Source organism: Macaca mulatta, chromosome 6, assembly GCF_049350105.2.
Source record: "Macaca mulatta isolate MMU2019108-1 chromosome 6, T2T-MMU8v2.0, whole genome shotgun sequence".
Taxonomy (NCBI): Eukaryota; Metazoa; Chordata; class Mammalia; order Primates; family Cercopithecidae; genus Macaca; species Macaca mulatta.
In genome coordinates, this window is record NC_133411.1 from 105,228,338 (window position 1) to 105,255,364 (window position 27,027).

Below are 27,027 nucleotides of genomic sequence, written 5' to 3' on the forward strand. Positions count from 1 at the left end.
TAAATTGTGTTTTCACATGCAGCCCATGTTCCCATAACACAAGCCCTGCTCTGTGCTCCAAGGGCACACAGGGTGCCCCTTTATCTTAATACTCACCATATTCCATGGCAGCCATTGGCACATGTCTGTCCATCACACTAGACTTCCTGTGCATGAGGCAGGGATCATATATTATTACCTTTCTGTCCCCAATGTCTGGCCTAGAAGACACTCAGTAAATGATTACTGAACTAAGTCAGTTACTAAGACATGTTAAACTTGTATTAACAAAAATGTCTGGCCTAGAAGACACTCAGTAAATGATTACTGAACTGAGTCAGTTACTGAGACATGTTAAACTTGTATTAACAAAAATGTCTGGCCTAGAAGACACTCAGTAAATGATTACTGAACTAAGTCAGTTACTAAGACATGTTAAACTTGTATTAACAAAATTAATTCAATAAGTTTGCCAATGCAGCGTTCATACCACACAGCTTAAATCTCAACCTGCGGATTTATCTTGTGTTCTGCTAGATTATCACCTATTAACATTCAGGAGGCACCTAGTATGTGCTAGGCATTACTAATTGCTGGGGACCTAGCAGTGACAAAACAACATTCCTTGTTCGAAGAGGAGTTCTAATAGAAAGAGGAATAGAAGGAACAGGCTAGATTGATGAGAGAGCTAAGAAAAGGACAGGCTGCCATGGGAAGCACCTGGTCTTGTCTGGATGGTACATAGTTAACGAAGTCTGAGTGCTTCATATGGCATAAGATCATCTCCTCCAAAGAAGCGAATGAAGCTTTGATTCCCCAGTACCGGAAGTCACCATAAAGATGCACACAGCCACATGCTTAGTGTAGGAAGTGAAACCAACCAACCAAACAAAGCTCCAACTTCCAGAGGCAACAGTCCAATTATGAAATCCTCTGGCTACGTTCAATTGAAATTCAAGGTATTCAAGAGGCTAATATTTAAGTGATAAATTAACCCAACCACTTAAAACTAAACTAGTCTTTGGTTCAAGGCGTAAGGGTATATACTACCTTTACAAATTTATTAGCTCTTAATATTTACATTTAAATATGATGATGATGGTGTAATAATAACTTTACTGAGTAGTTACTATGTGTTAGGCACCAAACTAAGCACTTTACACACACATTTGCACAATCCTGTGAGATGATAATGACTCCTTGTCATCCCATTTCATAGCTGAAAGTCAGGTTTATATAAGCTTAAAAACTTGCCCCAGATGACACAGCTAGTTAGCAAGACGCAGGCAGCCTGACTCCATAGGCCTTGTTTAAAGAAGGAATATTTATAAACTGTCCAGCACAGCAGTGGTACAAACAAGAGTTCAATAAATGCCTAAAGAGTACTTCATACCCAAAATTGTTTCCCGCCAATCAAACTACACTTACTCTGGTTCTGCATAACCAACTGTCAAATCATTGTTCCATGAAGAAAAGGTGGAACGGGTAGAGATCAGAATAGAGTGAATAACTGGTAAATATACTTCATGGCAGGTAGTAACAGGAGGTGGCATTTAGGCTATTTCCACATTTGTTTGCATAACACTTTTTTTCACAGTTCTAAAGCACAAGAACCATTCTAAGCTGGTGAAAGCATAAGGCATGTCTATGATCCAGGACTCCAATTCACTGTGGATCAGTGGATCTCAACCTTTATGGTATATCAGTTTTTAACAGCACTATAGCTGTCCAGGCTCCATTCCTGCAGATTCTATTTCAACTGGTCTGGAGTAAGCACGCATGCTTTTTTCACAGCCCCCCAGATGCAGCTAGGTTTGCAAACCACTATCCAAGATGTTCTCACACTTCCGCTCAGTTCAACACACACTCACTGAGATTCTAAGCACTACGAATCGGGCTAAGTTAACAAGTCAGGCTCGACTCCCTAATAATATTGGCAAAGAAACCAATATCAGAGATTTATTCCAGTCCAAACCAAATAAATTGCCGGGTGAAAAAAATGCCCAGGCAAAGTTTGCCACACAAAACAACTTCCTGTATCTTCCCGGTCCGTAGCCTAGAGACTGACTCTGAGCCATGAGAATTCAGAATCAGGGGAAAATGCCAGTCTGAGGCATCTGCCACACTCCTAACACACCCCCAAAAGTGCCCAGCTACATTTCACATCCACTGTCCTAACAGGGGTCGAAATAGGGAAGAGCAGTGCAATACAGAAAACAGAGCCTGCTGGGTGCCAAAAGGCTGAGGAATTCCAGTCCTAGCCCTGCTACCAATCGGTCTGGTCACTTCTCTCTGGTCCTGGTGTGGCCAACAGTTACGCGAGAGGGTGAGGCATAAAACCACAGATGTCAGGCAAGCTCCAGCATCCAAAATACATAGAAATTAAAAAGCATTAAGGTGATATCAAGGAATATATGCCATCAACCAGAAAAGTAACTGAAGTATTCCTTTTCCCATTCATAAGAAATCAAATGTGGAAGCAGAAAATTGAGCAATCAGCCTACCAAGTTGACTGGGGCAACAGAATACACTCACGGATTCTGTTCAAAACAGCGGGGGTGACAGGCCAAAAGGAGAATGGCAGAGCGTCCCTCTCTCCTCTGTCCACCCATGCCACCAGCACGTGAGTGCGTCCACACGCAGCGCCCAGTCTCCTGTTGCACTGACGCCAGCGTCCACTCATCGCAAGCCTACTAAGTGCCACATCTGCTATGATGCTCCCTCATCTCATCACCATAGACATCCCTGCTGGAGGTGAGTATGTGACAGACGAAAATCACGGAGGCCTAGGGAGGTTGAGACCTGCATTCCCACTGCGGTGAGGGCGTGCTTGAGAGGGACCCCACGGCTGGGCTCTCCATGCTGCTCTCCTCAGTAACCACTCCCAGAGCAGAGCAGCGAGGGGGAATTTTCTTCCTCTCACTATTTTCAGCCCCTTGGCTGACCCAGCATTCCCCAGAAAGCTATCGAGTCCTGACAGCTCTGAGGCCACAAAGCCATAAACGCAGGGGACACACAGCCCATCTGTCTCTAACGGGTCTTTTACTTGTCATGCTGGTCATTTCTAAGAGCAGATGGGTTAAGAAAGACGTGGCAGGTTACCACGAAATGACCCCTCCACTCCTCCCTGGGGGAAGGCTGACTAGCGAGCAGTCAGGCCGGCTTTCTCCCCCCCACTCCCTGCATTCCTGTCCCTAAGGAACCACAGACAATTCCACCAAATATAGGCAGGAGACAGCCACCTCCTTCCTACAGCTGGAGGGGGGAAGGGTCCTCTCGGGCCTTTCTAACTGCATGAAAACCAAACTGTGAGCCGTACTGACCCGGGCCTCACTCATGTTGCAGGCATGTACAACACAGGTGCCCAGTGGTATCATCAGGCAGAAATATGAATGTGCTTTCCATCGTTTTCATACAGTGATTCCAGAACCGCTATTCACACAGCTCCACTTCTCACACATATAACGGGCTTCATGGATTACACAGCATTTTCACCAAGCCCCTCATCCGCTCCTCCCAGCAGCCTTGTGTGATCCCTTCAGTAAGCTTCCTCATCTCCATTTCTTAAGAAATGGAGTTTCTGAGGTTATGAAACCAAAACTTTCCCAAGAACATCCAGCTGGTGTTAGAACCAGGATATGAGGGCTTCTGATTCTACAACCAGTATTTGTGCCAATATTCCACATGGGCCCCTCCAGGGATTTCTGCCTGATCTTAAAATGCAGACAGCAAATCCGTCTCTCTAGAGTTCTGGGGTTCCCTATAGACAAGAAGTAAAACTTCTAACAGAAAGCTTATACTTATTTGGAAGGCTACGTGGGATATTCCTTTAAGTTAGTTTGTTCATGTTTTGGAAAGATTGTTCCAATGACAATGCGGGGCATCAAGTGTAGAAAGGATTCCATGATGAGGCAGAGAAACAATTCAGTGGCTCTTACAATAGTTCAAATGAGGCATGAGGCGCAACCAGAAAGGACAGAGGGAAAATGCATTGGAAAGAAATGCAAAATGAAGTCCACTCAGACCCAGGATGGAAAAAAGGGGATTAAGCATGATAGTGGTTTCTAGTTTGAAAGACTGATGAACAACGATGTCATTAACTACTGCAGAGTGGTATCTGGGGCCTGGGTGCACCAGTTTGTTTAACCATTCACCTGCTGAGCAGTTTCCAGGCTGTTTCCAGTTTCTAGCCTTTATAAATAATGCTGCTATGAACAGACACATAAAGGCTTTTGTGTGAACATAAGTCTTCGTTTCTCTGGGATAACTGCCCATGAATGTGACTGCTGCATCCTATGGCAATTGCACATTTAGTTTTTTCAGAAACTGTCAGCTGTTTTCCAGAATGGCTGTACCATCTTCCATTCCCACCAGCCAAGTGTGAGTGATCCCATTTCCTTGCATCCTCACCAGCATTGGTCTTGTTACTACCTTTTATTTTAGGCATTCTGATAGGTGTATAGTGATGTGGCTTTAGTGTGCATTTTTCTGATGGCTCATGATGTTGAACATCTTTTCCTGTGCTTATATGTTATCTGAAATGCCTCTTCAGGTCTTTTATTCATTTTCAAAGTAGATGATTTGGTTTCACTGCTGAATTTTGATAGTTCTTTATATATTATAGATATGAGTCCTTTATCAGACATCTGGTTTGCAAATAGTTTCTCCCAGTCTCTAGCTCCTCTTTTCATCTTTATTTTGCACTGTACATTTTAGTCCATGATCCATTTTGAGTTAATTTTTGTACGAGGTATAAGGTTTAGATCAGAGTTCAGGTTTTTTTCCTATGAATAATCAGGTAGCCATTAACATTTTTTAAGAGACAAGGTCTCACTCTGTCACCCAGGCTGGAATGCAATGACAAGAACAGAGCTCACTGCAGCTTTGACTCCTGGGCTCAAGTTATCCTCCTGCCTCAGCCTCCTGGAGTAGCTGGGACCACAGGCAGGTACCACCACGACCAGTTAATTTTTTTAGTTCTTGTAGAGACAGGGTCTTGAGCCATGTTCCCAGGCTGGTGTGGAACTCCTAGGCTAAAGTCATCATCCCACTTATATGCGGCCAGGCAGTGGCACATGACTGTAATCACAACACTTTGGGAGAATGAAGCAGGAGAATCACTTGAACCCAGGAATTCCAGACCAGCCTGAGCAACAGAGGGAGGCCCTGTCTCTGCAAAAAATTTTAAACATTAGCTGGGCATGGTGTTGTACACCTGTGGTCCCAGCTACTTGAGAGGCTGAGGTGGGAGGATCTCTCGAGCCTATGAGGCTGAGGCTGTAGTGAGCCATGATTGCACCACTACATTCCAGCCTGGGAGAAAGTGGAACACAAAAAAAAAAAAAAAAAGAAAAGAAAAGAAAGAAACAAACAAACAAAACATGCTAGAGCATCACCCATATGAGACAGGTATTGTCTTTTTGAAAATTTAATTACAGTTATATAATAGACATGTAAAATGTCCACTTTGAAAGCTTGAAAAATATATAACTCTAAGTATTCTTACCTTAAAATTCTGATTCCTACCTAAGATATCACATACTGTTTACATAAGTATCACAATGCCTGGACAACAACTAAAAATGTGTACGAGGGAGAAAAATGAGCATGTATGCCTATTAATTAAGGTATATTTCCCCCTCATTACACAAAAAGTCATCACGGCAAACCCCTGTGACTGTATCTAAAGCAAGCCTACAGTTTTACTTCTCTGTATAATAAAATGCAAGGCTAAAATTCAAATACTAAACATTTCCTGAAGCCAAGGGTAGTTTACTTAAAATAAATGCCCCGGGTCTATATCAAAAATATGAAAAAGCTAGCTACTTAGCCATTGCAATCTAAGTTCAGCTTTTTCTTTTTAAATTGACACATAATTGTGCACTCTACATATGTATGGAGTACACATAGTGATGTTATATTACATGTAATTTATGTGATCAGCGTAATTAGCATATCCACCATCTCAAACATTTATCATTTCTTTGTGTTGGTAACGTTCAATACCCTTCCTCCAATTATCTGGAACTATATATTCTTTTTTTGTGTGTGTGAGACAAAGTCTTGCTCTGTTGCCCAGGCTGGAGTGCAGTGGTGTGATCTCAGCTTACTGCAACATCTGCTTCCCAGGTTCAAGCTATTCTCCTGCCTCGGCCTCCCTGGTAGCTGGGGTTACAGGAACCCACCACTATGCCCGGCTAATTTTTGTATTTTTAGTAGAGATGGGGTTTCACCACATTGGCCAGGCTGCTCTCAAACTCCTGACTTCAGGTGATCCACCCACCTCAGCCTCCCAAAGTGCTAGGATTACATACATGAGCCATGGTGCCCAGCCTGAAACTATATATTCTTGTTAACTATAGTCGTCCTATGTTATAAAACACTAGAACTTACTCCTATCCAGCTATAATTTTGCATCCTTTAACAAATTTCTCCCTATCTCCCTCTTCCCCCACCCTTCCAACGCTCTAGGATCCTCTGTCTACTTTCAACTTCCATGAGATCCACTCCTTTTGCCTTCCACATAAGAGAATATATGCTGTGTAACTTTCTGTCCCTGGCTTATTTCACATAATATCTTCCAGTTCCATCCACATTGTTGAGAATAACAGGACTTCATCCTGTGTTATGGCTGACTAGTACTCCACTGTGTATAAAGACCACATTTTCTCTATCCATCATCTGCTGTTGGACACCGAGGCTGATTCCATACCTTGGCTATGGTGAACAGTGCTGCAGGAAACACAGAGGTGTGGATGCCCCTCCAACACTGATTTCCTTTTCTTTGGGTATCTACACTGTAGTGGGACTGCTGGATCACACTGTAATTTCATTTGCAGTTTTCTGAGGGACTTCCATACTGTTTGCCATAGTGGGTGCCCTAGCTTACTCTTACTCTTTTTCATTTTTCTCTTTGAGACAGAGTCTCACTGTTGCCCAAGCTGGAGTATAGTGGTGCAATCTCGGCTCGCTCACTGTAGCATCCGCTTCCCGGGTTCCAGTGGTTCTCATGCCTCGGCCTCCTGAGTAGCGGGCATTACAGGCGCCTGCCACTGCACCTGGCAAATTTTTGTATTTTTTAGTAGAGATGCGGTTTCACCACGTTGGCCAGGCTGGTCTTGAACTCCTGGCCTCAAGTGATCCGCCCACCTCAGTCGCCCAACAGTGCTGGGATTACAGGTGTGATCCACCATGCCCAGATAATTTTTGTGTTTTTAGTAGAGACGGGGTTTCACCATGTTGGCCAAGCTGGTTTCAAACTCCTGACATCAGGTGATCTGCCCATCTCGGCCTCCCAAAGTGCTGGGATGTCCGCGTGCACCCCGCGCCCAGCCAGCTGCTCTAGTTTACACCCCCCTACACCCTGTAAGAGCTCCCTTGTCTCCATATCCTTGCCAGCACTTGTTATTTTTTGTCTTTTTGATAATACCCATCCTAATCGGTGAGATGATACCTCACTGCGGTTTTGATTTGCATTTCTCTGATTGTAAGTGATACTGAACATTTTTTTCACATATTTTTTGGCCATTTGTATGTCTTCTTTCAAGAAATGTCTGTTCGGTTGGGTGTGGTGACACAAACCTGTAAGCCCAGCACTCAGAACGCTAAGGCAGGAGGACAGCTTGAGCCTAGACCAGCCTAGGCAGCAGAGCAAAACCCTAGCTCAAAAAGAAAAAAAAAAAAAAAAAAAAAAGAAATATCTGTGTCTGTTCAGCTTTTTGACCTCCAAAAATTAAGAGCCCATTTTGGAATCGGACGACCTGCCTGATTCAGAGACAATCTGTGTTTGGTTCTACTCTGCTACTTCCTATGTGACTTTGGGAAGTTCCCTTAGCCACTTTGAGCTCAACTTCCTCAACATTAACCAGGAATAAGTACCACCTGCCTCTGCTGGTTAACGCTGAGGACTGAAAGGAGAACCTCAACGCCACTTGACGATGCTGCCTGGCGGAAGCCCCTCAATGCGGGACTGGTAGGATCATCTGAAGCTAAGTACAACTTTCCTTTCCACTGTCCTAGGCTCACTCTGCATGCGATTAGAAAGGAATAGCGAATAAAGGAAACCAAAATAATTGCTTAATTTTTAATAAGAAATTTTTAAAAAGTGGGGGTGGTGGCAAAATAGGAGGGAGAGGAGGGGAAGGAAAAAGCAGCCAGTCCCAAATTCTAGTCCAGGGCTCATCCCCGGCCTCCTCACTCAGGCAATCACCAGTCCCCACCTCCTGGGGAGGGGTACTTTCTCCGCTGGATTCACCTACAGGGAAGGCACTGCCACAGGTGTTCAGAAACCAGGAGCACCTTGAAATGGGCAATGTGCTTTGGGTAGGAGACCTACAATTTACCCAAAGAAACCACGGCACAAAAGTGACCCACATAGGAGGGACCAATGGCTGTAAATACTTGGTGGCAAAAACTGATGTCATACCGTCTATAAAGGAGACACACACCCAAATAAAATTTGCCAAAATAGCATGAAAAAAATTCAGCAGACATCCAGTGCCATTCTGTTACTGAAATATGTATATCCCAAAGCCAGGGACCTCTCTGGAACACTGTCTTTATTTCCACGTTTCATGGAAGATGTTTGAGTGCACTCACGTGTGTCTCAACAAACCTCCAGTCCCTGCTCTAAACCCTGTGACTCCTCAGCAAAACCCAAAAACAAGTATCAGTTTTCCTTCCAAATGGGAAATTTCCTGACCTAGCGAAACCAGCATCAAATCCACTTATTATGAGATAGCTGATTACAGGCAAAGCCCTCTAGTCCAGGATGACTCCCCTCCTGCAGGAGCGGGAAGGATGGGCATAGCACTGGCCTTCCAGACCACATCTCCAGGCAGTTTGAAACCATGGCTGCTCAGGTGAGCCATGATAAAAATCAAAACCAAGTATCTCTGAAAAGTGTACATGTCAAGACCCAGACCTCGGACCAGACTCAGCAGAAATGGATGTTGCAAGGTTTGTTCAGAGACCTCCTCTCCATACCCCCTCTCCCCGGGACCTCCCTCCTTGCACTAGCGGTCCAGGGCCAATGGACCGCTCCCTTACCTCTAGCCCAGTGCATTTTCAGGACCAGCTCCCAGACTGTACCAGACCCTGAAATGTATTCGCTGAATGCACTATTTCTTGAAATGATCATAAATCACCTGATTATAGCAACAATTGTTTTAAAAGTGTTCTCTCTCTCTCAGGAATCATGCCATGAGTTTGAGCAAGCAGCTTTGCTTCTCTCTACTGCAATTCTATCATTTGCAAAATGTTAACAATTACTGTGTTCACCCATAGCATTGTTGTAAAAAGCCTTAAGACCCACTTCATGTAGCCTGCCCGGAGCACAGACCCTGTCACATGGTAAATGCCCACTGAAGGTGAGTTATCTGTAGCTATTATTACCTGCCCCTCCAGCGAACAAAAGGAGTCGATCAGGTCTCATCGTATCACCATGAAAGGATGTCCATGTAGACTGTGCAGTGGGAGTAGGGGAACTCAATGTTTATCAGGTACTATTTTGTTTTTTACAAAGTGTACATATATATTTGTAGGTACACTGGAAAAGATCTGGAAGGAAATACACCCAGTGTTAATAGTGACTACCCCAAAGACACATTCATCCAAACACACAACAGAAAAACACTCACTATCTTTCTGTCTTCCATATCATTTGAACTATTTTCAATAAGCATCTATGGCTTTTGTAAAGTTTTTGAAAGCAATTTATTGCATTTTTTTCTGGAGAAACAAGCAGGAGCACGAAAAAGGTGGAAACAGAAGGTAAAATGGAATGGGACTCAATGGAATTGAGTCCCAGCCAGGCTCAGCAGGCACACGAACCACACACCTCTCACTACAACTCAACACCAGCTCTCTCTTCTCTTGGTCCAATGGCCCAAGACTTAGAGATAAAATGTTTATTGTGATCACATCAATCACACCAAGGAACTTGGAACCACCCTTTCAAACTCCTCTCGTTGTGTGTACCTGCCCAGGGCTGTTAGCTTTCCTCCTGTGTCTTTGGCTGGCCTGTAATCCCCTAGCAGTGGAAATGCATCCTGACACTTAGCCATCATCCCCACAACACTCAGCACCGCATAGAGACCAGGGCAGTGATGCCCACTCGGACTGCGATTCACTTATAAAGCAAAGGACCAGGGGCCAGATGCGACTTGTCTTTGGTAACTCACCAGCTGTTGCTTGAACCAGAACAAAGCCAGGTCTCCTGATGCCCAGAAAAGAGCTAGTGCCTGTACCGCTAGAAAAGTGGTGAAAATGTTTTGCTTGCTGTGAAAAGACGCACTACTGGAGAAGATGGGTGCAACTTCTCATGGAGCCACTCAGCCCAGATCACCAGGAAACAGGGCTGCCGGATGACACACTAAGCCCAGATCACCAGGAAACAGGACTGCCATATGAGACACTAAGCCCATCCACTGGAAAGGAAATCTGGCTGGGCAGTAGAAGGAAATTCACACAGGTTACCCCAGCCCAACGGCAGGAACAACATGAAGAAAGCAAAAAATAACTGACTGGAAAGCCATAGCCTGGCTAGCAAATTCAAAACAGAGCCACAATCCTAGCAGCACATATCACTGCAACACAGAGCTTCAGTCAGTGTGCTCACACTTTAAGTAGAAAGGTAAAAATGTCCATGTTTTTGGAACAAAGGGCTATTTTTATGTGTGTGTGTGATGTCAGAACAAACTGTTGGCAAGGAAATAGAAATAGGCGCCCTTACACATTGACAGTGAGATAACAGTATGGCCCTAACAGAAGGGAATCGAGCAACACCCATCAACATTTAAAATGTGCAGAACCCTGAATCCCACAATTCCATTTCTAGCAATGCATCCTATGAACATATTGATGCAAATATGGAAGAATTACGTACAACTCAGCATTGATTAATCCAAACGGTTGGGAATAACCTAAATATTTACCAGTGGGGAACTGATGGAGAACACTGTTTATCTTATGCCAACATCTGTGTTTTAAAAAGAAGATACATAGGCTGGGTGCAGTCGCTCACACATGTAATCCCAGCACCTTGAGAGGCTGAGGCAGGTGGATCAAGAAGCCAAGATATCCAGACCATCCTGGCCAACACGGTGAAACCCCGTCTCTACTAAAAATACAAAAATAATCTGGGCATAGTGGCGCGCGCCTGTAGTCCCAGCCACTCAGGAGGTTGAGGCAGGAGAATCGCTTGAACCCAGGAGGTGGAGGTTGCAGTGAGCTGAGATCACGCCAGCCTGGTGACAGAGCAAGACTCCATCTTGGAAAAACAAACAAGCAAACAAACAAACAAAACTGGCAACAGTGGTCACAGAGCAGTGATGGGAGTAGGACTGCCTTTCACTCTCCAGGACCTTTTGAATGTCGCTCATATTACATACTCAAAATATATGACTACAGTAAATATTTTCAGAGTAACTATGAAAAACTGGGGAAATAATAATATCTAACACACAGGACTGCTGCATAATTAAAGGATGAAAAACATTAATCACTATCAGAGTTCAAAGGAAGAAAGATTAATTCTAGCTTGGATGTCAGAGCGGGGATCATGTAAAGGAAGTGAGTATTTCAAGTCTTGAAGGATGGAGAAGATTTAAAGAGGCAGAAGTGTGGAGATGATGTCCCAGATGGAGATAAGAACATAGGCGAAGACGATGTCCCAGACGGAAATAAGAACACAGGTGAAGACGATGTCCCAGATGGAGATAAGTACATAGGCAAAGACGATGTCCCAGACGGAAATAAGAACACAGGTGAAGACGATGTCCCAGATGGAGATAAGAACATAGGCAAAGAAGATGAAGAGATGAGAAGGTATAAATTCTAAATGCAGCTCTCAGGCTGGGCTTCAGAACAGCGCTTAGGCAACAAGTTGGAATGCAAGGCTGATGGCGGGAATGGAAACACTGAAACCCAACTTGCATATCACGCCCAGATCATGAGCCTTGAATGCCAAGCCAGGGAACCCGTCCTTGATCTTAACAACAAAAAATCACTGGGCTGGGCGTGTGGCTCACGCCTGTAATCCAGTGCTTTGAGAGGCTGAGGTGAGAGGACTGCTTGAGGCCAGGAGTTTGAAACCACTCTGGACAACACAGCAAGACTCTGACCTTACAAAAAATTTAAAAATTAGCTAGGCAGTGCTGGGATTACAGGTGTGAGCCACCACACCCGGCCTGGTTTCTCTACTTCTAAGGGCACTAATCCTGTCAGACCAGGGCCCACGCTCATGACCTCATCTAACCCTAATCACCTCTCAAAGGTCCTATCCCCTAATACCATCACACTGGCAGTTAGGGTTCCAGTACAAGAATCTGGAGGGGACATTAACATTCAGTTTATAACAATGTCTTTTCAATCCTGTTGAAAAAAACAACCAAATGAGTAGGCAAAGAAGTACCTTATATGTAAACAAGTCAGAACTTTTCATATTTCTGCGAACACATTAAGGTCAATTTAAAATGTCTGATAACAAGAGTCAGAAGCAGAGATAAATGAAAGTTAGTTACTCTGCATTTTAGGCCCACCTTGAGTTGTCTTCCAATGACATTGTGGCACAAAGAACACTGCTTTCTATTCCTGGTTTTGCCACCAAAGAAGCTGGAACATTTCCCTGTATTTCTGTTTATCTTGAAAATCACTGGGCTGACCTAGCAGACCTCCAAGGTCCCTTCCATTCACAAATTCCACAAATAACTTCCTACCAACAGAGGCTACACAAATAAACTACACTGACGAAGGGGAAAGCTAACACTAGCAAACAATGAGATGCACACAAGACAAGACGTATAGAGAAGTGGATCAACCACAAACTGGTGGACGATGAGCCGGCGGGGGATAAAAACACATTCCCTAACGATGGACAGACAGGAAATGGCGCTGAGGTAGTATTGTTGAAGATTTCCTATTTTACAACTTCAAGATAAATGGCCCAATTGTTTATATTCATTCTGATTAAATGTGAACGTGAAAACTTCCTCCAGGGGACACAGACATCTAAAAAGTTCCCAATGTATCCAATTTGTCATTTGATATTTTTACTGACAAGAAAAATGAGGGACTGAATATACAAACAGAACATGCCTGATCATATGTATAAAGACAGAACTCAGACCACAACCTGTAGCTGCCCACCCAGGAAACCAATCCCCTATCTACAGTAAACAGCTAGGAGGCCAGCCAGGCTAGCACATGAGACAGGAAGCCAGACTGCTCTCTCTCCACAACCCAGAAACTAAACCACGATTCTGTCCGTGGCCAGGACTTGACTCAAAACTGACAGCCACCCTAATTTTGGCCCCTATTTCCATTTAGGATAATTCAAAGAAAGCCAAATACACCCCTAACGAATCACATAGGACACCCCACTTCTGCACAGCCGCCTCCAGCCCCCACAACAGCCTCCACTGAGAGCCATTCTTTTCCATCCTGAAGCTTCCCCACTCCTCATCTGCCACTCACTTGCATGTCAGTCTCTGCCACACGCAAGTGATGGTGCCGACTCCCTTGCCACAGCAGCTCTGAGAAAGTCATCTCTGCCTGTCTCATGTGGGCGGCCTTCCTTTATTTCCCCCAAAGAATAAGTCTTAAATGAGGGGCTTCTCTCTATATGGCCCAGCTACACAATTCAGAAGCCCAGCATGGCAATTCCAAGCCTGGAAAGACCATACACCCCTCAGGTCTTCTTTCCACAAAACACAACTTCCTTGAGTTCTTCAGTCACTCCCCACTAACCGGGGAAGGAACCATGTGTTATGGAAAGATCAAGGGCTTTGAAGTCAAACTTCTGAGTTCATCAAGTACTTCATCTTTCCACTTAAATTACATGGCCCTGCCCAGGCGTGGTGGCTCACACCTGTAATCCCAGCACTTTGGGAGGCCGAGTTGGGCGGATCACCCAAGGTTGGGAGTTCAAGACCAGCCTAACCAACATGGAAAAACCCCGTCCCTACTAAAAATATGAAATCAGCCTGGTGTGGTGGCTCATGCCTGTCATCCCAGCTACTCGGGAGGCTGAGGCAGGAGAATCACTTGAACTTGGGAAGCAGAGGTTGTGGTGAGCCAAGATCACGCCATTGCACTCCAGCCTAGACAAGAAGAGCAAAACTCTGTCTCAAAAAAAAAAAAAAAAAAAAAAAAAAAAAAAAAAAAAAAAACAAATGACGTGACCTTGAACAATTTTCTTAACTTCTCTAAGCTTCTATCTTCATCTTCAATAAAATAATTTTACCTCTAAGATTGCATTAAATGGAATCCCACATGTAAAACAGCTGACAAATATTAGGGGCCCAACAGCTGTGTGCTCCTACTGCCGCCCCACTTTACCCCAAGGGAGAAGTGCAAGATGTCCAGAAAAAGCCTGTTGATCCCTACACCTCAGCATCCTGTGTTCACACAAGGCGCAGTGGCATCCAGACTTACCTGGGTCACCCAAAGACAAGCCATGTTTTGATTTGTCAACTTAGGTACACATGGCTTCTAACGTTCACCATATATGATCCATAATTTAGAAGAGATTTTCCTACACTACCCCGCGGTTCTATTTTAGCAGACTTAGATGTGCCATAATAGCTCACTCTCTTAAGCCCTCTTCAGTATCAAAAACAAAACTTTAATCTGTAACACAGTTATCAGCCGTGAAAGTGGAAAAGGTACCTATGAGTCAAAATGACCCTCTGCCCCGCTCCACCCCACCCTACAAAAAGCTGTTCAGGAGTATTTGGGCTGCTTATGAGAATGCTGTCTGTATTCCCAGGAACAGACAAACGCCTACCCTGGTTAGAAGCTGCACTGCTCAGCCTCCAGGGTAGAAAGCTCCCCACACCCTCTACCCAAGGAGAAGAGAAGCAAATGGGGTGGCCAGGCTCCAGGACGTGGACTGTTTAGTGTGGTTTCTGCAGTCCAGGTCACCGCCATGGGTGAAGCTTTTCCTTCCTTCTTTTCCAACCAAGTGGCCAAGGTCCTACGGCTGCTGTAGGGCCTCTTCCCCAGGATGAGACAGCCCAGCCATTCCCCTTCCCTCTTTTTTTTTTTTTTTTTTTTTTTTTTGAGATGGAGTCTCACTCTGTCACCCAATCTGCACTGCAGTGGTGCAATCTTAGCTCACTGCCACCTCTGCCTCCCGGGTTCAAACAATTCTGCCTCAGCCTCCCTGGTAGCTGGAGTTACAGGCGCCCAGCACCACGCCCAGTTAATTTTTATATTTTTAGTACAGATGGAGTTTCAACTTGTTGGCCAGGCTGCTCTCGAACTCCCGACCTCAGGTGATCCACCTGCCTCGGCCTCCCAAAGTGCTGGGATTACAGGCATGAGCCACCGCATCTGGCCGAGTCAGCCCAGCCATCTTGACTTTTTGTTCTGGCAAAATTACTCTCTTCCACGTCTGCCTTCCAAGTAGCTAAATCAGAGATCTGGCCTTGGGGCAGGCTTGAAGAACCCCTGTTTTTTGGTCCTCAAGAGCTCCTACCAGGGTCTGGGACAATTCCAAGACTTGTGTTCTTAAAGAGGAAAGAAACCTCACATACACGGCTCTCGCAGAGCTCAGGCAGAGCTCAGGCAAGGCTTGGGAGGTGGCCCTAAGGTTTGGGTGTGCCATCTATGATCACAGCTAAGAGATCTGAAGGCAGCTGTCTGGGTTCCAACCTCAATTCCAACAGCACTGGCTGTGTGATGTTAGACAACGTCCCCAGCCTCTCTGTGGTTCAGTTTCCTCACTGTAAAAGGGACACAACAATAGAGCTTCTCTAAAAATTAAGTGAATTGGTGCATATAAGGTATTCAGAACAATGCTTGGCACATGGGGGAGTTCAATAGACACGTAATGAACAGAGTAACTTAGCAATTAGTAAATATACTCATCCAGGACAGGCGCGGTGGCTCACGCCTGTAATTCCAAAACTTTGGGAGGCTGAGGCGAGAGGATCACTTGAGCCCAGGAGTTTGAGACTAGCATGGGCAACACAGCAATATTCCATCTCTAAAAATGTGTTTCTGTAACATATATGTATATATAGACTCATATATTCACAGTGTATTTATAATACACAAAATAGCGGAATACAGACTTAACTATTCACAATGGTTACTTCTAGAGAAGGGGAAATGCAAATTTCAGCTTTTTATGCTACACATATATTCTTGTATCATCTGAAATATTTAAGCAAATTGTATGTATAAATTTGCCCCAAAACACATAGCAGAACAATGTAGTTTTGACTCAAAAATCTTCAAATCATGATGGAATTGTCCTGTGAAAGTAAAGTTATAGAGATGAAAAGTCTCCCTCCAGCCTAAATGCTCTTTCATATGACCTATATTACACACACCAATGCAGACGCCCCAATCCTTTCCCCACGGTCATAAGAATTTTTCAGTGAACTGTATTCCCCTTTACAAACTAGATGATAGTTAGAGTTACCAGGCAAGAACGTGGATCCAGTTCTGCTTTTTCAAAGCCCAATGTTCCTCACATAATAGCAATGCATTCTTCAACCGGTCAACTGCCCCCAACACCTGAGCTCTCTGTTGTACACAACTCAGCGAGGCCTGGGAGAAAGCAGGTGCAAATTTCACTTACTCAGTAACAACACATCCCACCTGATTCCTCTGCTGGGCTAGTTCTCAAGTCATCTTTTTCTAAGCTTTCATTCGGCTCTACCACATGTACCTAGGCTGGGTAAAATACTTTACCAGGTTTTTTTTTTTTTTGAGATGGAGTTTCACTCTCTAGCCCAGGCTGGAGTGCAGTGACACCATCTCGGCTCACTGTAACCTCCACCTCCCGGGTTCAAACGATTCTCCTGCTTCAGCCTCTCAAGTAGCTGGGACTACAGGCACACCCAGGACTACCACCACACCCAGCTAATTTTTGTATTTTTAGCAAAGATGGGGTTTCACCATATTGGCCAGGCTGGTCTCAAACTCCTGACCTCATGATCCGTCCGCCTTGGCCTCCCAAAGTGCTGGGAATACAGGCGTAAGTCACCGCACCTGGCCTACTTTACCAGTTTTATTCCTGAATTAAACCTGTTATTACTATCAATAACGTCAATCAGTGCCATTTCATTCACCGTATGACACACACACACAAAGCACTCCATACTCGCTCCACCTATCTGCTTTTCTGCAATGGCCACAGTGTTCCCCATCTTACATGAGAGGCACACACAAAGACAATGACTTCTCCAAGGTTTTGTAATTCACAATCAGTGGCAGAACCAACATGACCAACCACGTCTGGCCGAGGCCTGTGTTTCAGCCACACCATCTGGTTGCTGCCCCAAGGCTCAATGGGCAAGTAACAGATCACTCCGATTGCAGAGGCTTCAGAAATGTCTTCCACCATGGTACAATGGACGGTTCGCTCTCAGAAGGGGAGGCAGGGGTGGAATCAGCACACAGTTCTGCTAGGTTTCTCATGCAGGGCACAGACTATGTGTATTTTGTGCCTTGCTTTGCAGTTGAAATGTCTCCTGCCCCCTGTACAACAGCTTTCTTTGTCCTCTCCACATAAAAGTACAACTGAGGTCCTCAGGGGAAGGCAGTGATCACTGCCCTGTGCCACACCTGACTGATGTCCAAACAAGTGGACACACAGGCTCTTCTCTTATGGCCCAGGCTGCCCCCATCTGCTAAGCATCAACAACTACACATAGGATTTGCAGAACATGAATGACATGGAGGTGACTGCTTTATCTCTGTTGAAAACTTACTGCACTCTCTTAAAAAAGGGAATTCAGGAAAAACTGAACATTTGAGGCTGGCTGGCTGTAATCTTCAGCTGCTGAGAAAGCCTCAGCTGCTCGGTTCCACTGTGGAAATCCAACTCCTCCCTCAAAGTCCAACTCAAGTACACCTCCTCTGCGGTGACTGCCCCTTCCTCCCTTTCACAAGCATGTGTTCTCTCTGCAGTCCCAGAGCATTCTATCCCCACCTCTGGAGCCACACTGTCCCAGCCTACAGCCAGCTCAGCGCACAGCTGCCTCTCCCTTTGTGTACCTGCAGGCCCCACCTGGGCTGGAAGGCTGCCTCCTTCTCCTCCGCACAGAGGCGGCACTCAGGAACTACTGAATGAGGGAGGGAGTGGATGAGCAAGATCAGCCAAGGGCTACAGGGAGTGACCTGCAGCTCCCAGCAGGAACAGCCCCTGCCCTGCCAATCCGGAGGTGCTGGCTCTGTTCTCAGCAGGGCCGCTAAAAGCTCCCTTATAACAGCTCTAGGCCACAACGGTCAACTTGGTGTCAGGCCCTAGAGACACCGAAACTCCTAACAAATAAAGAGGCCGCGTATGCAGCATGCTCGTTAAAAGCACAGGCTTCGGAGTCAGAGCTTGAATTCCGCTTATTATGTGACCTTGAGCAAGTTACTCAATGCATCAGTCTCATTTTGTCACCGGCAAAATGAGGACATTATCTGCCACACAGTGTTGCTGAAAAAGTAAGAGAGGTGACAGACGCAAAGTGCTTGGCACTTACTTACTCTTATTGGTTTATTACAAAGAAGAGAACACGGGAACGGCCAAATGCAAGAGAGGCACAGGGCACACCACGGGGCAGAGAGGTCGAGGCTCCCATGCCTGGAAGTGCCACCTCCCCAGCACCAAATGAGTTCACCAAACCAGAAGCTCCCCAAACCCAGTATTTAGAGGGTTTTATGGAGTTTTAATAACATCAACATGATTAAGTCACTGGCTACCCGTGACTAGCTCAATCTCCAGCCTGTCTCATCTCCCCTCCCAGAGGTAGGTGTGGGGCTGACATGTCCAACTCTATAATCATGACTCATCTTTCTGGCAACCAGCCCTGATCCTGAACCTGTCTAGGGGCCGAAGCCCCCTGTCATCTCATTATCATACAAAAGACACTCCTATCGCCCCAGAGATTCCCAAAGTCTTAGAAGCTCTTGTGTCAGGTATTGAAACCTAAGACCAAATATTATAACCAATGATGTTCCTATCACTCAGGAAATTACAAGGGTTTTAGAAGCTGTGGGCCAAAAACCAGGAAGAATACTAAATATATACACTATTATACTATGTATCCCACTATCACAATAATTTTTTTTGAGACAGAGTCTACCTCTGTTGCCCAGGTTGGAGTGCAGTGGTGCAATCTCAGCTTATGGTGCGATCTCAGCTCACTGCAACCTCCACCTCTCAGGTTCAAGCAATTCTTGTGCCTTATCCTCCTGAGTAGCTGGAACTACAGGTGTGCAACACTACAACTGACTAATTTTTGTATTTTTTAGTAGAGACGGGGTTTCACTGTGTTGGCCAGGCTGGCCTTCAACTCCTGGCCTCAAGTGATCTGCCCACCTCGGCCTCCCAAAAATCTGGGATAAGTCACGAGCCACCGTGCCTGGCCTCACTAGCACAATAATTATACTGAGAGGATGGGGGAGAAAAACGTGGGCAACAGGAGGAGCGGGGAAGGTAAGCAGCCTGAATCCTTGTCTTCCATAGTAGGACACCTCCCTGTCTTTCACACAATCTAGAAGAACGAGCTAAAACATAAACACAGTAACCTCCAAGGAGCAGGGATCAGAGTGGAGAAGGGTAAGGTGGGGGATTGCTGGGTTTTGTCCTAAGCCTTGTTAATTTCTGACTCTTAGAACTGTAGGCCTGTACAACTTTGCTAAAAATGAGTATTTACCTGTAATCCCAGCACTTTGGGAAGCCAACGTGGGCGGATCACGAGGTCAGGAGATCGAGACCATCCTGGCTAACACGGTGAAACCCCGTCTCTACTAAAAATACAAAATACTAGCCAGGCGTGCTGGCAGGCGCCTGTAGTCCCAGCTACTCAGGAGGTTGAGGCAGGAGAATGGTGTGAACCCAGGAGGCGGAGCTTGCAGTGAGCTGAGACTATGCCACTGCACTCCAGCCTGGGCGACAGAGCGAGACTCCATCTCAAAAAAAAAAAAAAAAAGAGTATTTAGTTTTTAAACAAAATCTGATATTTGACCAACAACAATAGTATATTAAGTGATATGGTTTTTTGTTTTTGTTTGAGAGAGGGTCTTGCTCTGTTGCCTGGGCTGGAGTGCGGTGGTATAATTCTAACTTACTACAGCCTCAAATTATTGGGATCAGGTGATCAACCTCTCGAGCAGCTAGAACCACAGGTGTGCACCACCATGCCCAGCATTCTTTCTCTCTTTTTTTTTTTTTTTTGGTAGAGGTGGAGGTCTTGCTATGTTGCTGGTCTTAAATTGCTGACCTCAGTGGATCCTACTGCCTCAGCCTCCCTAAGTTCTGGGATTACAGGTGTGAGCCACCACACCAGGCCAAAGTGGTGTATTCTAAAATTTTTTGGAATCCAACCACTTTGAAAAAGTATGGAGAGCTATAAATCATCTCCCCATAAACACACATGGATGCAGATACACAAAATTGTTGCACAGGATTTTGGGGACTTCATAAAGTCCTGAAAGCCAGGTTAAAAACCTTAGGACTATACATTCTGGTTTCTTTTTTTTTCTTTTTTTTTTTTTTTGAGACAGTCTTGCTTTGTCATTCAGGCTGGAGTGCAGTGGCGTGATCTCCGCTCACTGCAAGGTCTGCCTCCCAGGTTCACGCCATTCTCCTGCCTCAGCCTCCCGAGGACCTGGGACTACAGGCGCCCGCCACCATGCCCGGCTAATTTTTTGTATTTTTAGTAGAGGCAGGGTTTCACCATAGCCAGGATGGTCTCAATCTCCTGACCTCGTGATCCACCCTCCTCGGTCTCCCAAAGTCTGGGATTACAGGCGTGAACCACCGCGCCCGGCCCTAGATTCTGGTTTATTAAAGGAAATGCATTTCAAGTCAGAGTTTGTCATTTATTGCACAGGAAAATAAAAACTTAGTTAAGAAAATCAAAAACACCCACATGATAAAATGAGGTCCTACTTGGTTTTAAACTACTTGGTGACCACCATCAGTTGTTTGCTTGACCACAGGATGCACCTAATTCCTAACTATGAATAAAGGTACAAACATTGTTTATTGGGCTTTTGGCTTCAGCCTTGAAACAATCAGATTCTCTCAAACTCAGGAATGTGAATCGCTGTTGGGTTGATGCAGCTGTTTCCATTCTAGAAATGGACCTGGAATCATGTACTTTTCGCCCATGAAGAGTCCTTTGTGCAAAACTTGAAAAGGGAAGGTCCCAAATTCCCCATATGGTATTTCTTCCAGTAGAGGAATTACTCTAATGACTTCTTAGCAAAACTTACATGATCAGGGCAGGCCATCAAAATACTCCAGAAAACAAAGTTTAGCTCCATTTCTGATGGACCTGTCTCCACTGCTATCAGTCTCACCAACAGCCTCACATCAAGTCAGAGGAACGGTTTTTTCATTTAAGAAGGATCTTCATGGCTGGGTGTGGTCGCTCACGCCTGTAATCCCAGCACTTTGGGAGGCCAAGTTGGGTGGATCACGAGGTCAGGATTTTGTGACCAGCCTGGCCAACATACTGAAACCCCGTCTGTACTAAAAATACAAAAATTAGCCAGGCTTGGTGGCACGTGCCTGTGGTCCCAGCTACTTAGGAGGCTGAGGCAGGAGAACTGCTTGAACCTGGGAGGTGGAAGTTGTGGTGAGCCAAGACTGCACCACTGCACTTCAGCCCGGGCAAGAGAATGAGACTCCGTCTCAAAAGAAAAAAAAAAAAAAAAAGGACCTTCATGTTCCTGCCAATTTGCAAAAAAATTAAATAAATAAATAAATAAATAATTGATATCTGTTAACCAGAGGTGACAAAAAGCACCTCCCAGGCTGCTGTAGTAAGTGGATCCGTAACTGTGGTGGGAGATTCCAACCCCCGAGACCTGTGACTATGTCGTGCAGCAAAAGGGCTTGGCCACAGGCCTTAGGAAGAGTATCCTGGGCTATCCAGGGAGGTCCAATCTAATCCCATGAGCCTCTAAGAGCATAGAACTGGCCAGGCGCGGTGGCTCACACCCGTAATCTCCACACTTTGGAAGGCTAAGGCAGGCAGATCACGAGATCAAGAGATGGAGACCATCCTGGCTAAAATGGTGAAACCCATCTCTACTAAAAATACAAAAATTAGTTGGGTGTCATCGCGGGCAACTGTAGTCCCAGCTACTCAGGAGGCTGAAGCAGGGGAATCACTTGAACCCAGGAGGTAGAGGTTGCAGTGAGCTGAGTTCATGCTACTGCACTCCAGCCTGGGCAACAGTGCGAGATTCCATCTCAAAAAAATATTTTAAAATAGGGAATAGAACTTTCTCCGAGTGCAAGAAGAGAAATGCACAAAGGGGAACGGGAGAGCCTGACCAGGTCCCTGGCCTACCTAGTCCTGAGCTGATGGGACCACGTACAAAGACCAGATAGAGGCCTCAGGAGCTGAGGGCAGCTCCCAACAGATGGAGAGCAAGGGAACAGACACCTCAGTCCTGCAACCACAAGGAACTATATTTGGCCAAAAGCACTTGGAAACAATTCTCCAGTGAGGAATGCAGCCCAGCCCACATGGTGATTTTTGCCCAGTCACATCCACGTCAGTCTTCTGCCCCATAGAACTGTGAGATGATACAATTTCAATTGTTTTAAGCCACTAAATTTGTGGAAATGTGGTAAAGCAGCAACAGAAATGAATACAGTGATTCACGTGGAAACCCCTAGAAGAGTTCCTGGCACAGTGTTGACACCTGACAAGCGTTTCCTGATTTCCTTACATCGCAAGGCAGGGCTGGCCACACTCCATCCAAAACAATAAATGATAGACTTGTTCTGACAAACCAGATTCAGTGAATTATAAATGGCCCAGAACACCTACAAATTTTAGGTTTCAGGTAAGTGATTGCCTTTCTTTTCACTTAGAAGCCTCCCAATGCTCATCTTACTGATAAACTCTAAGTACCAGGCAGGAGACTAAACACCAGACAAACCCAGCCCCAGATGCCCCAAGGGAGCCCATCCCAGCACTCACTCTCCGCTGCACTGAAATGATGTCCAGGTCAGTTTATCCCACTAGACCAAGAACTCCAGCTCTCCACGTGTGAGTCACCAGTGCTGCCTCTGCATCTCTGCTTCTAGGATGGTGCTTCTGCACTTCACAGGAAATCTGTATCAATGTTTGTCAACACTATATATGACAGTGTCACTTAATATCTGCACAGAAAACATAAATTCTTTGAGGACCAGGGCTGGGTTTATTAGCCTTTGTAATCCCACTGCCACTGTCTGAGACATCAGAGGCACTCGGTAGAAGTTGGTGAAGAGAAAGAAAAGGCAGAGGAGAGACAGGAAAGCAGGACCAACACCGCAGACACAGATTCTGAGGTGGCCGGAGGAGAGGCAGGGCAGAGAAACTTCCTGGATGCTGGAATGGGGTTCACTGTGATATCTGCTGCTGGATTTCAAATGTCAAAGGTGACGCTTTGCTGACCTGGACCTCTGACTGCCCTTTAGCTTTCCCAACCTCAACACAGGGCACTTAGAAACTGCAATGTCAAGAAATTATGCTTCATTAAAGCATGGGAATGTTATTTACATGGACGTTCATTACTGAATTTTTTACATGGGAATGTAAATAATTGAAGAGATTGTTAAAGATTAAATCATGCACATTCAATAACTTTGTAAAATATTAATGATAACTGAAACACAAATTTTGATGTTCCCCAAAAATGCTAAAATATAAAAAAATACTGGCCAATTAAAGATAGAAAACAATCCTAATGCAGCTCCCCAACAGACACATTAAAACTTCTCTATACATTAAATATTTCGGATTTCAAAGGAAAACCCAGATTCATTCCATTCTTAATATGGCGTTAAAAAAAAAAAAATCTTAGGTAATACAATATTTCATTTAAAATTTACAAAATTCCATTACATTCATTATTTCATTTGATCCTCAAAACAATCTCCTGAGTTAGGCAGAACAGGTATTATTAACAACTAACTCCATTTTACAGGTAAGGGAACTGAAGTTCAGCAAGTACTTGGGCTTAACAAAAGCTTTAATAGGGCCACATATCAAAACCAAATCCTCTGCTCAAAAGAACTAGAATAAGTTATCTTTTACATATTATTCATACTTATATCCTGTCAATATCCAAAAATGTTTTCAGGTAGCCTGCAATAATAGACACCTATCCAATAAAAACATTAAAACGAAAAACAGGGGGAAAAAAAACAGCAGGTGACATGGGAGACAGACGAAGGTAGATAGCAAAGACTGAGACTTATAATCTAAGAAAACTTCATCTCTGACCTTCCAGTTCCAGGGAGATAACGCTAAAGGAAACAAGATGGTTTATAGACTCATAAACTGACAAAAGAGAGGTTGCATCAGTTCTTAACTCTGAAACACTCCTAGCAGCCACAGCAAATCTCTAGGACAACATACCAATGGCATCAAAGCAAGAGTATACTTCGGGATAGAGTGAATTAAGTTCCCTGTTTGGGACCCAGGCCAGGGCTAGAGAAAAGAACTCTGAAATGTAGAGCTCAAAAATACATCCTCTGTCGGCCAGGCGCAGTGGCTCACACCTGTAATCCCCAGCACTCTGGAAGGCCGAGGCGGGCAGATCACGAAGTCAGGAGATGGAGACCATCCTGCCTAGCACAGTGAAATCCTGTTTCTACTAAAAATACAAAAAATTAGCCGGGCATGGTGGCAGGCGCCTATAGTCCCAGCTGCTTGGGAGGCTGAGGTAGGAGAATGGAGTGAAGCCAGGAGGCGGAGCTTGCAGTGGGCCAAGATCCTGCCACTGCACTCCAGCATGGGCAACAGAGCAAAACTCCGTCACCAAAAAAAAAAAAAAAAACAACAACAACAAAAAAAACATATATATATATACCCTCTGTCTTCTCCATACCCATGTGTCCCCTTCTGTGAGAGACTTCCTTACACCATTGCGGGGAAGAGAATTTTTCTCTGCTATATTTGCTTGAAAGAATTAAAGGTGTAGGGCAAAAATTCTTGGAAATTATGTAGTTTACGATCCTCAAAAGTGAGAAAAATGAAGCCCAGAAGAGAAGGCCTTCCAGGAAAATTCCAGAGCCAGAGGTAGACCCAGTACATTGTTTTTGTTTTTGTTTTGAGAGGAAGTCTCACTCTATGGCCCAGGCTGGAGTGCAGTGCAGCCATTTCACTCACTGCCACCTCCGCCTCCTGGGTTCAAGCTATTCTCCTGCCTCAGCCTCCTGAGGAGCTGCGATTACAGGCGCCCACCACCACACCCAACTAATTTTTGTATTTTTAGTAGAGACAGGGTTTCACCATGTTGGCCAGGTTGGTCTCCAACTCCTGACCTCAAGTGATCCGCCTGCCTAGACCTCCCAAAGTCCTCGGATTACAGGCGTGAGCCACCGTACCAGGCAGACCTGTTAAGTTTTAATCAAGTACTCTGAACTATGCAACAAACGCTAGGAAGTAATAGAAAAAAAATTAATCTAAAAACCCTCTGGAGAGTCAAAGAATTGCAGATTTAAAATAGCACGAATACTTGGATTCACGGTATTGAAAAAGGACCTCGCATTTACCCACGCGCGCGGGTCCACGCAGCCACCTATATAGGTGACAAAACACTCAGGAAGCCCTCATGCGGGGCCGGGAAAGAGCCCCCACGCAGAGTCACGGACTCCCTCGTCCGAAGGTCCGCGCAGTCCCCTCGGTGAGTCTAGGGAAGCAGTCTCGCTGCGAGGGAGGGCGAGGAGGGCGGCGGAGTCTCCCTCTCGCGGTGGCCCGGACCCCGCCCCACGAGTGGGCCCTCGCAGGGCCCCCTCTGCTGCACGCGGGGACCAGCCACGCTGCGGGGAACCGGGCAGAAGCCAGCGCCTGGGTCCATGCAGTCCCCTCCGCGGCAGACGCGGGGAGCCGGGGAGCAGTAGGGACCGGCCCTCACCCGCAGGGCGACCAGGACACCCCGCGGGCCCACGAGGTACCGCAGCAGGCGCTAAGCCCCCGGTGCCGCCCAAGGCCGAGACAAAGCCCTGGAGCAAGGACCCCGGATCCCAACCTCAGACCCTGCGGAGCCCAGCTCGGAGCCGCCAGGCGCGGGGCAGAGACCCACGCCCGGTCCGGAGACCCCGTCGCCCGTCGCGCCCTCTCACCTCAGGCTGCCGCCTCGCAGCGCTCGCTCCTCGCCGCGGCGCCTGGGCCGACTGGAGCGCAGCTGAGCAGCCGACAGAGCCGCGGCAGCCTCAACAATGGAGCCCCGGGGCGGGGCCGCCGCCGCCGCTTCAGCCCGTGTTCCCCGCTCAGGATCCGGCTCGGATCAAGGAGCTGCAGCTGGCGCGGGGTTGCGGCCGGGAAACACACCGCGCAGGTGCACACGGCCCAGCCCGCCGCCCGCAGCCCCGCCCCCAGCGGAGCCGGGCGCCCAGGGCCCGCCCGCCGGGCAATGGGGAGCGAGCTGCGCGGAGAGGGCGGGGCCTGGGGGAACAAAGGCAGGTTGGGCGGGGCGGCGCTGGGACTGGGCGTGCGGTGTCCCGCGGGAGGACCGGACCCAAGAGCTGGCCGGATCCTGGCCTCCTAGAAGACCCAGCTCAACGTCCACCTGCAGTCTGCCCTACAGGACGCGCTCATCTCAAGCCCAGAACTCAGGCTTTTAGGGCAGAGAGCGAGAGACAGGCTTGCTTTACAAAAAAGGAAACTGAGGTTCAAGGAATAGGATTGCCTGCTGCCCGAAGTCACGTAGTCCCATTCACTCGTTCACCTTGTCATTCAGCAAACATTTGGAAGCACGTATGGTGGGCGTTAGGAGTGAAGTAGGGCCAGGCGCGGTGGCTCGCTCCTGTAATCCCAGCAGTTTGTGGGACGGAGGCAGGTGGATCACTTGAGGCCAGGAGTTCGAAACCAGCCTGGCCAACAAGATGAAACCCCATCTCTGCTAAAAATAAAAAAACTTAGCCGATCGTGGTGACGCGTCCCTATGGTCCCAGTTACTGGGAAGACTGAGGCAGGAGAATCGTTTGAGCCCGGGAGGTGGAGGTTGCAGTGAGCTGAGATGGTGCCACTGCATGCGCTCCAGCCTGGGCGACAGAATGAGACTCTGTCTCCAAAAAAAAAAAAAAAA

General features: G+C 46.2%; 1 protein-coding gene and 1 pseudogene across 2 annotated transcripts in view; one reads left to right on the forward strand and one right to left on the reverse strand.

Annotated features, from left to right (window-relative positions):
- Positions 1-26,285, reverse strand: part of LOC144341496 (SH3 domain and tetratricopeptide repeat-containing protein 1-like) — a 52,025-nt gene extending 25,740 nt beyond the window's left edge. Inside the window, exons 1-3 of one of the 2 annotated variants that reach the window (XM_078005053.1) lie at positions 26,063-26,285; positions 22,929-23,045; positions 97-146 (exon numbers count right to left, since the gene is read on the reverse strand). In XM_078005053.1, coding sequence (XP_077861179.1) covers positions 97-123 — 27 coding nt within the window. In that variant the 5' untranslated portion in view covers positions 124-146; positions 22,929-23,045; positions 26,063-26,285. Of the gene's footprint in view, positions 1-96; positions 147-22,928; positions 23,064-26,062 lie in introns of both variants that reach the window. The other variant, XM_078005054.1, reaches the window with a different exon arrangement.
- LOC144341495 (uncharacterized) lies at positions 25,552-26,621 on the forward strand (annotated as a pseudogene).
- The last annotated feature ends 406 nt before the right edge of the window (positions 26,622-27,027 follow it).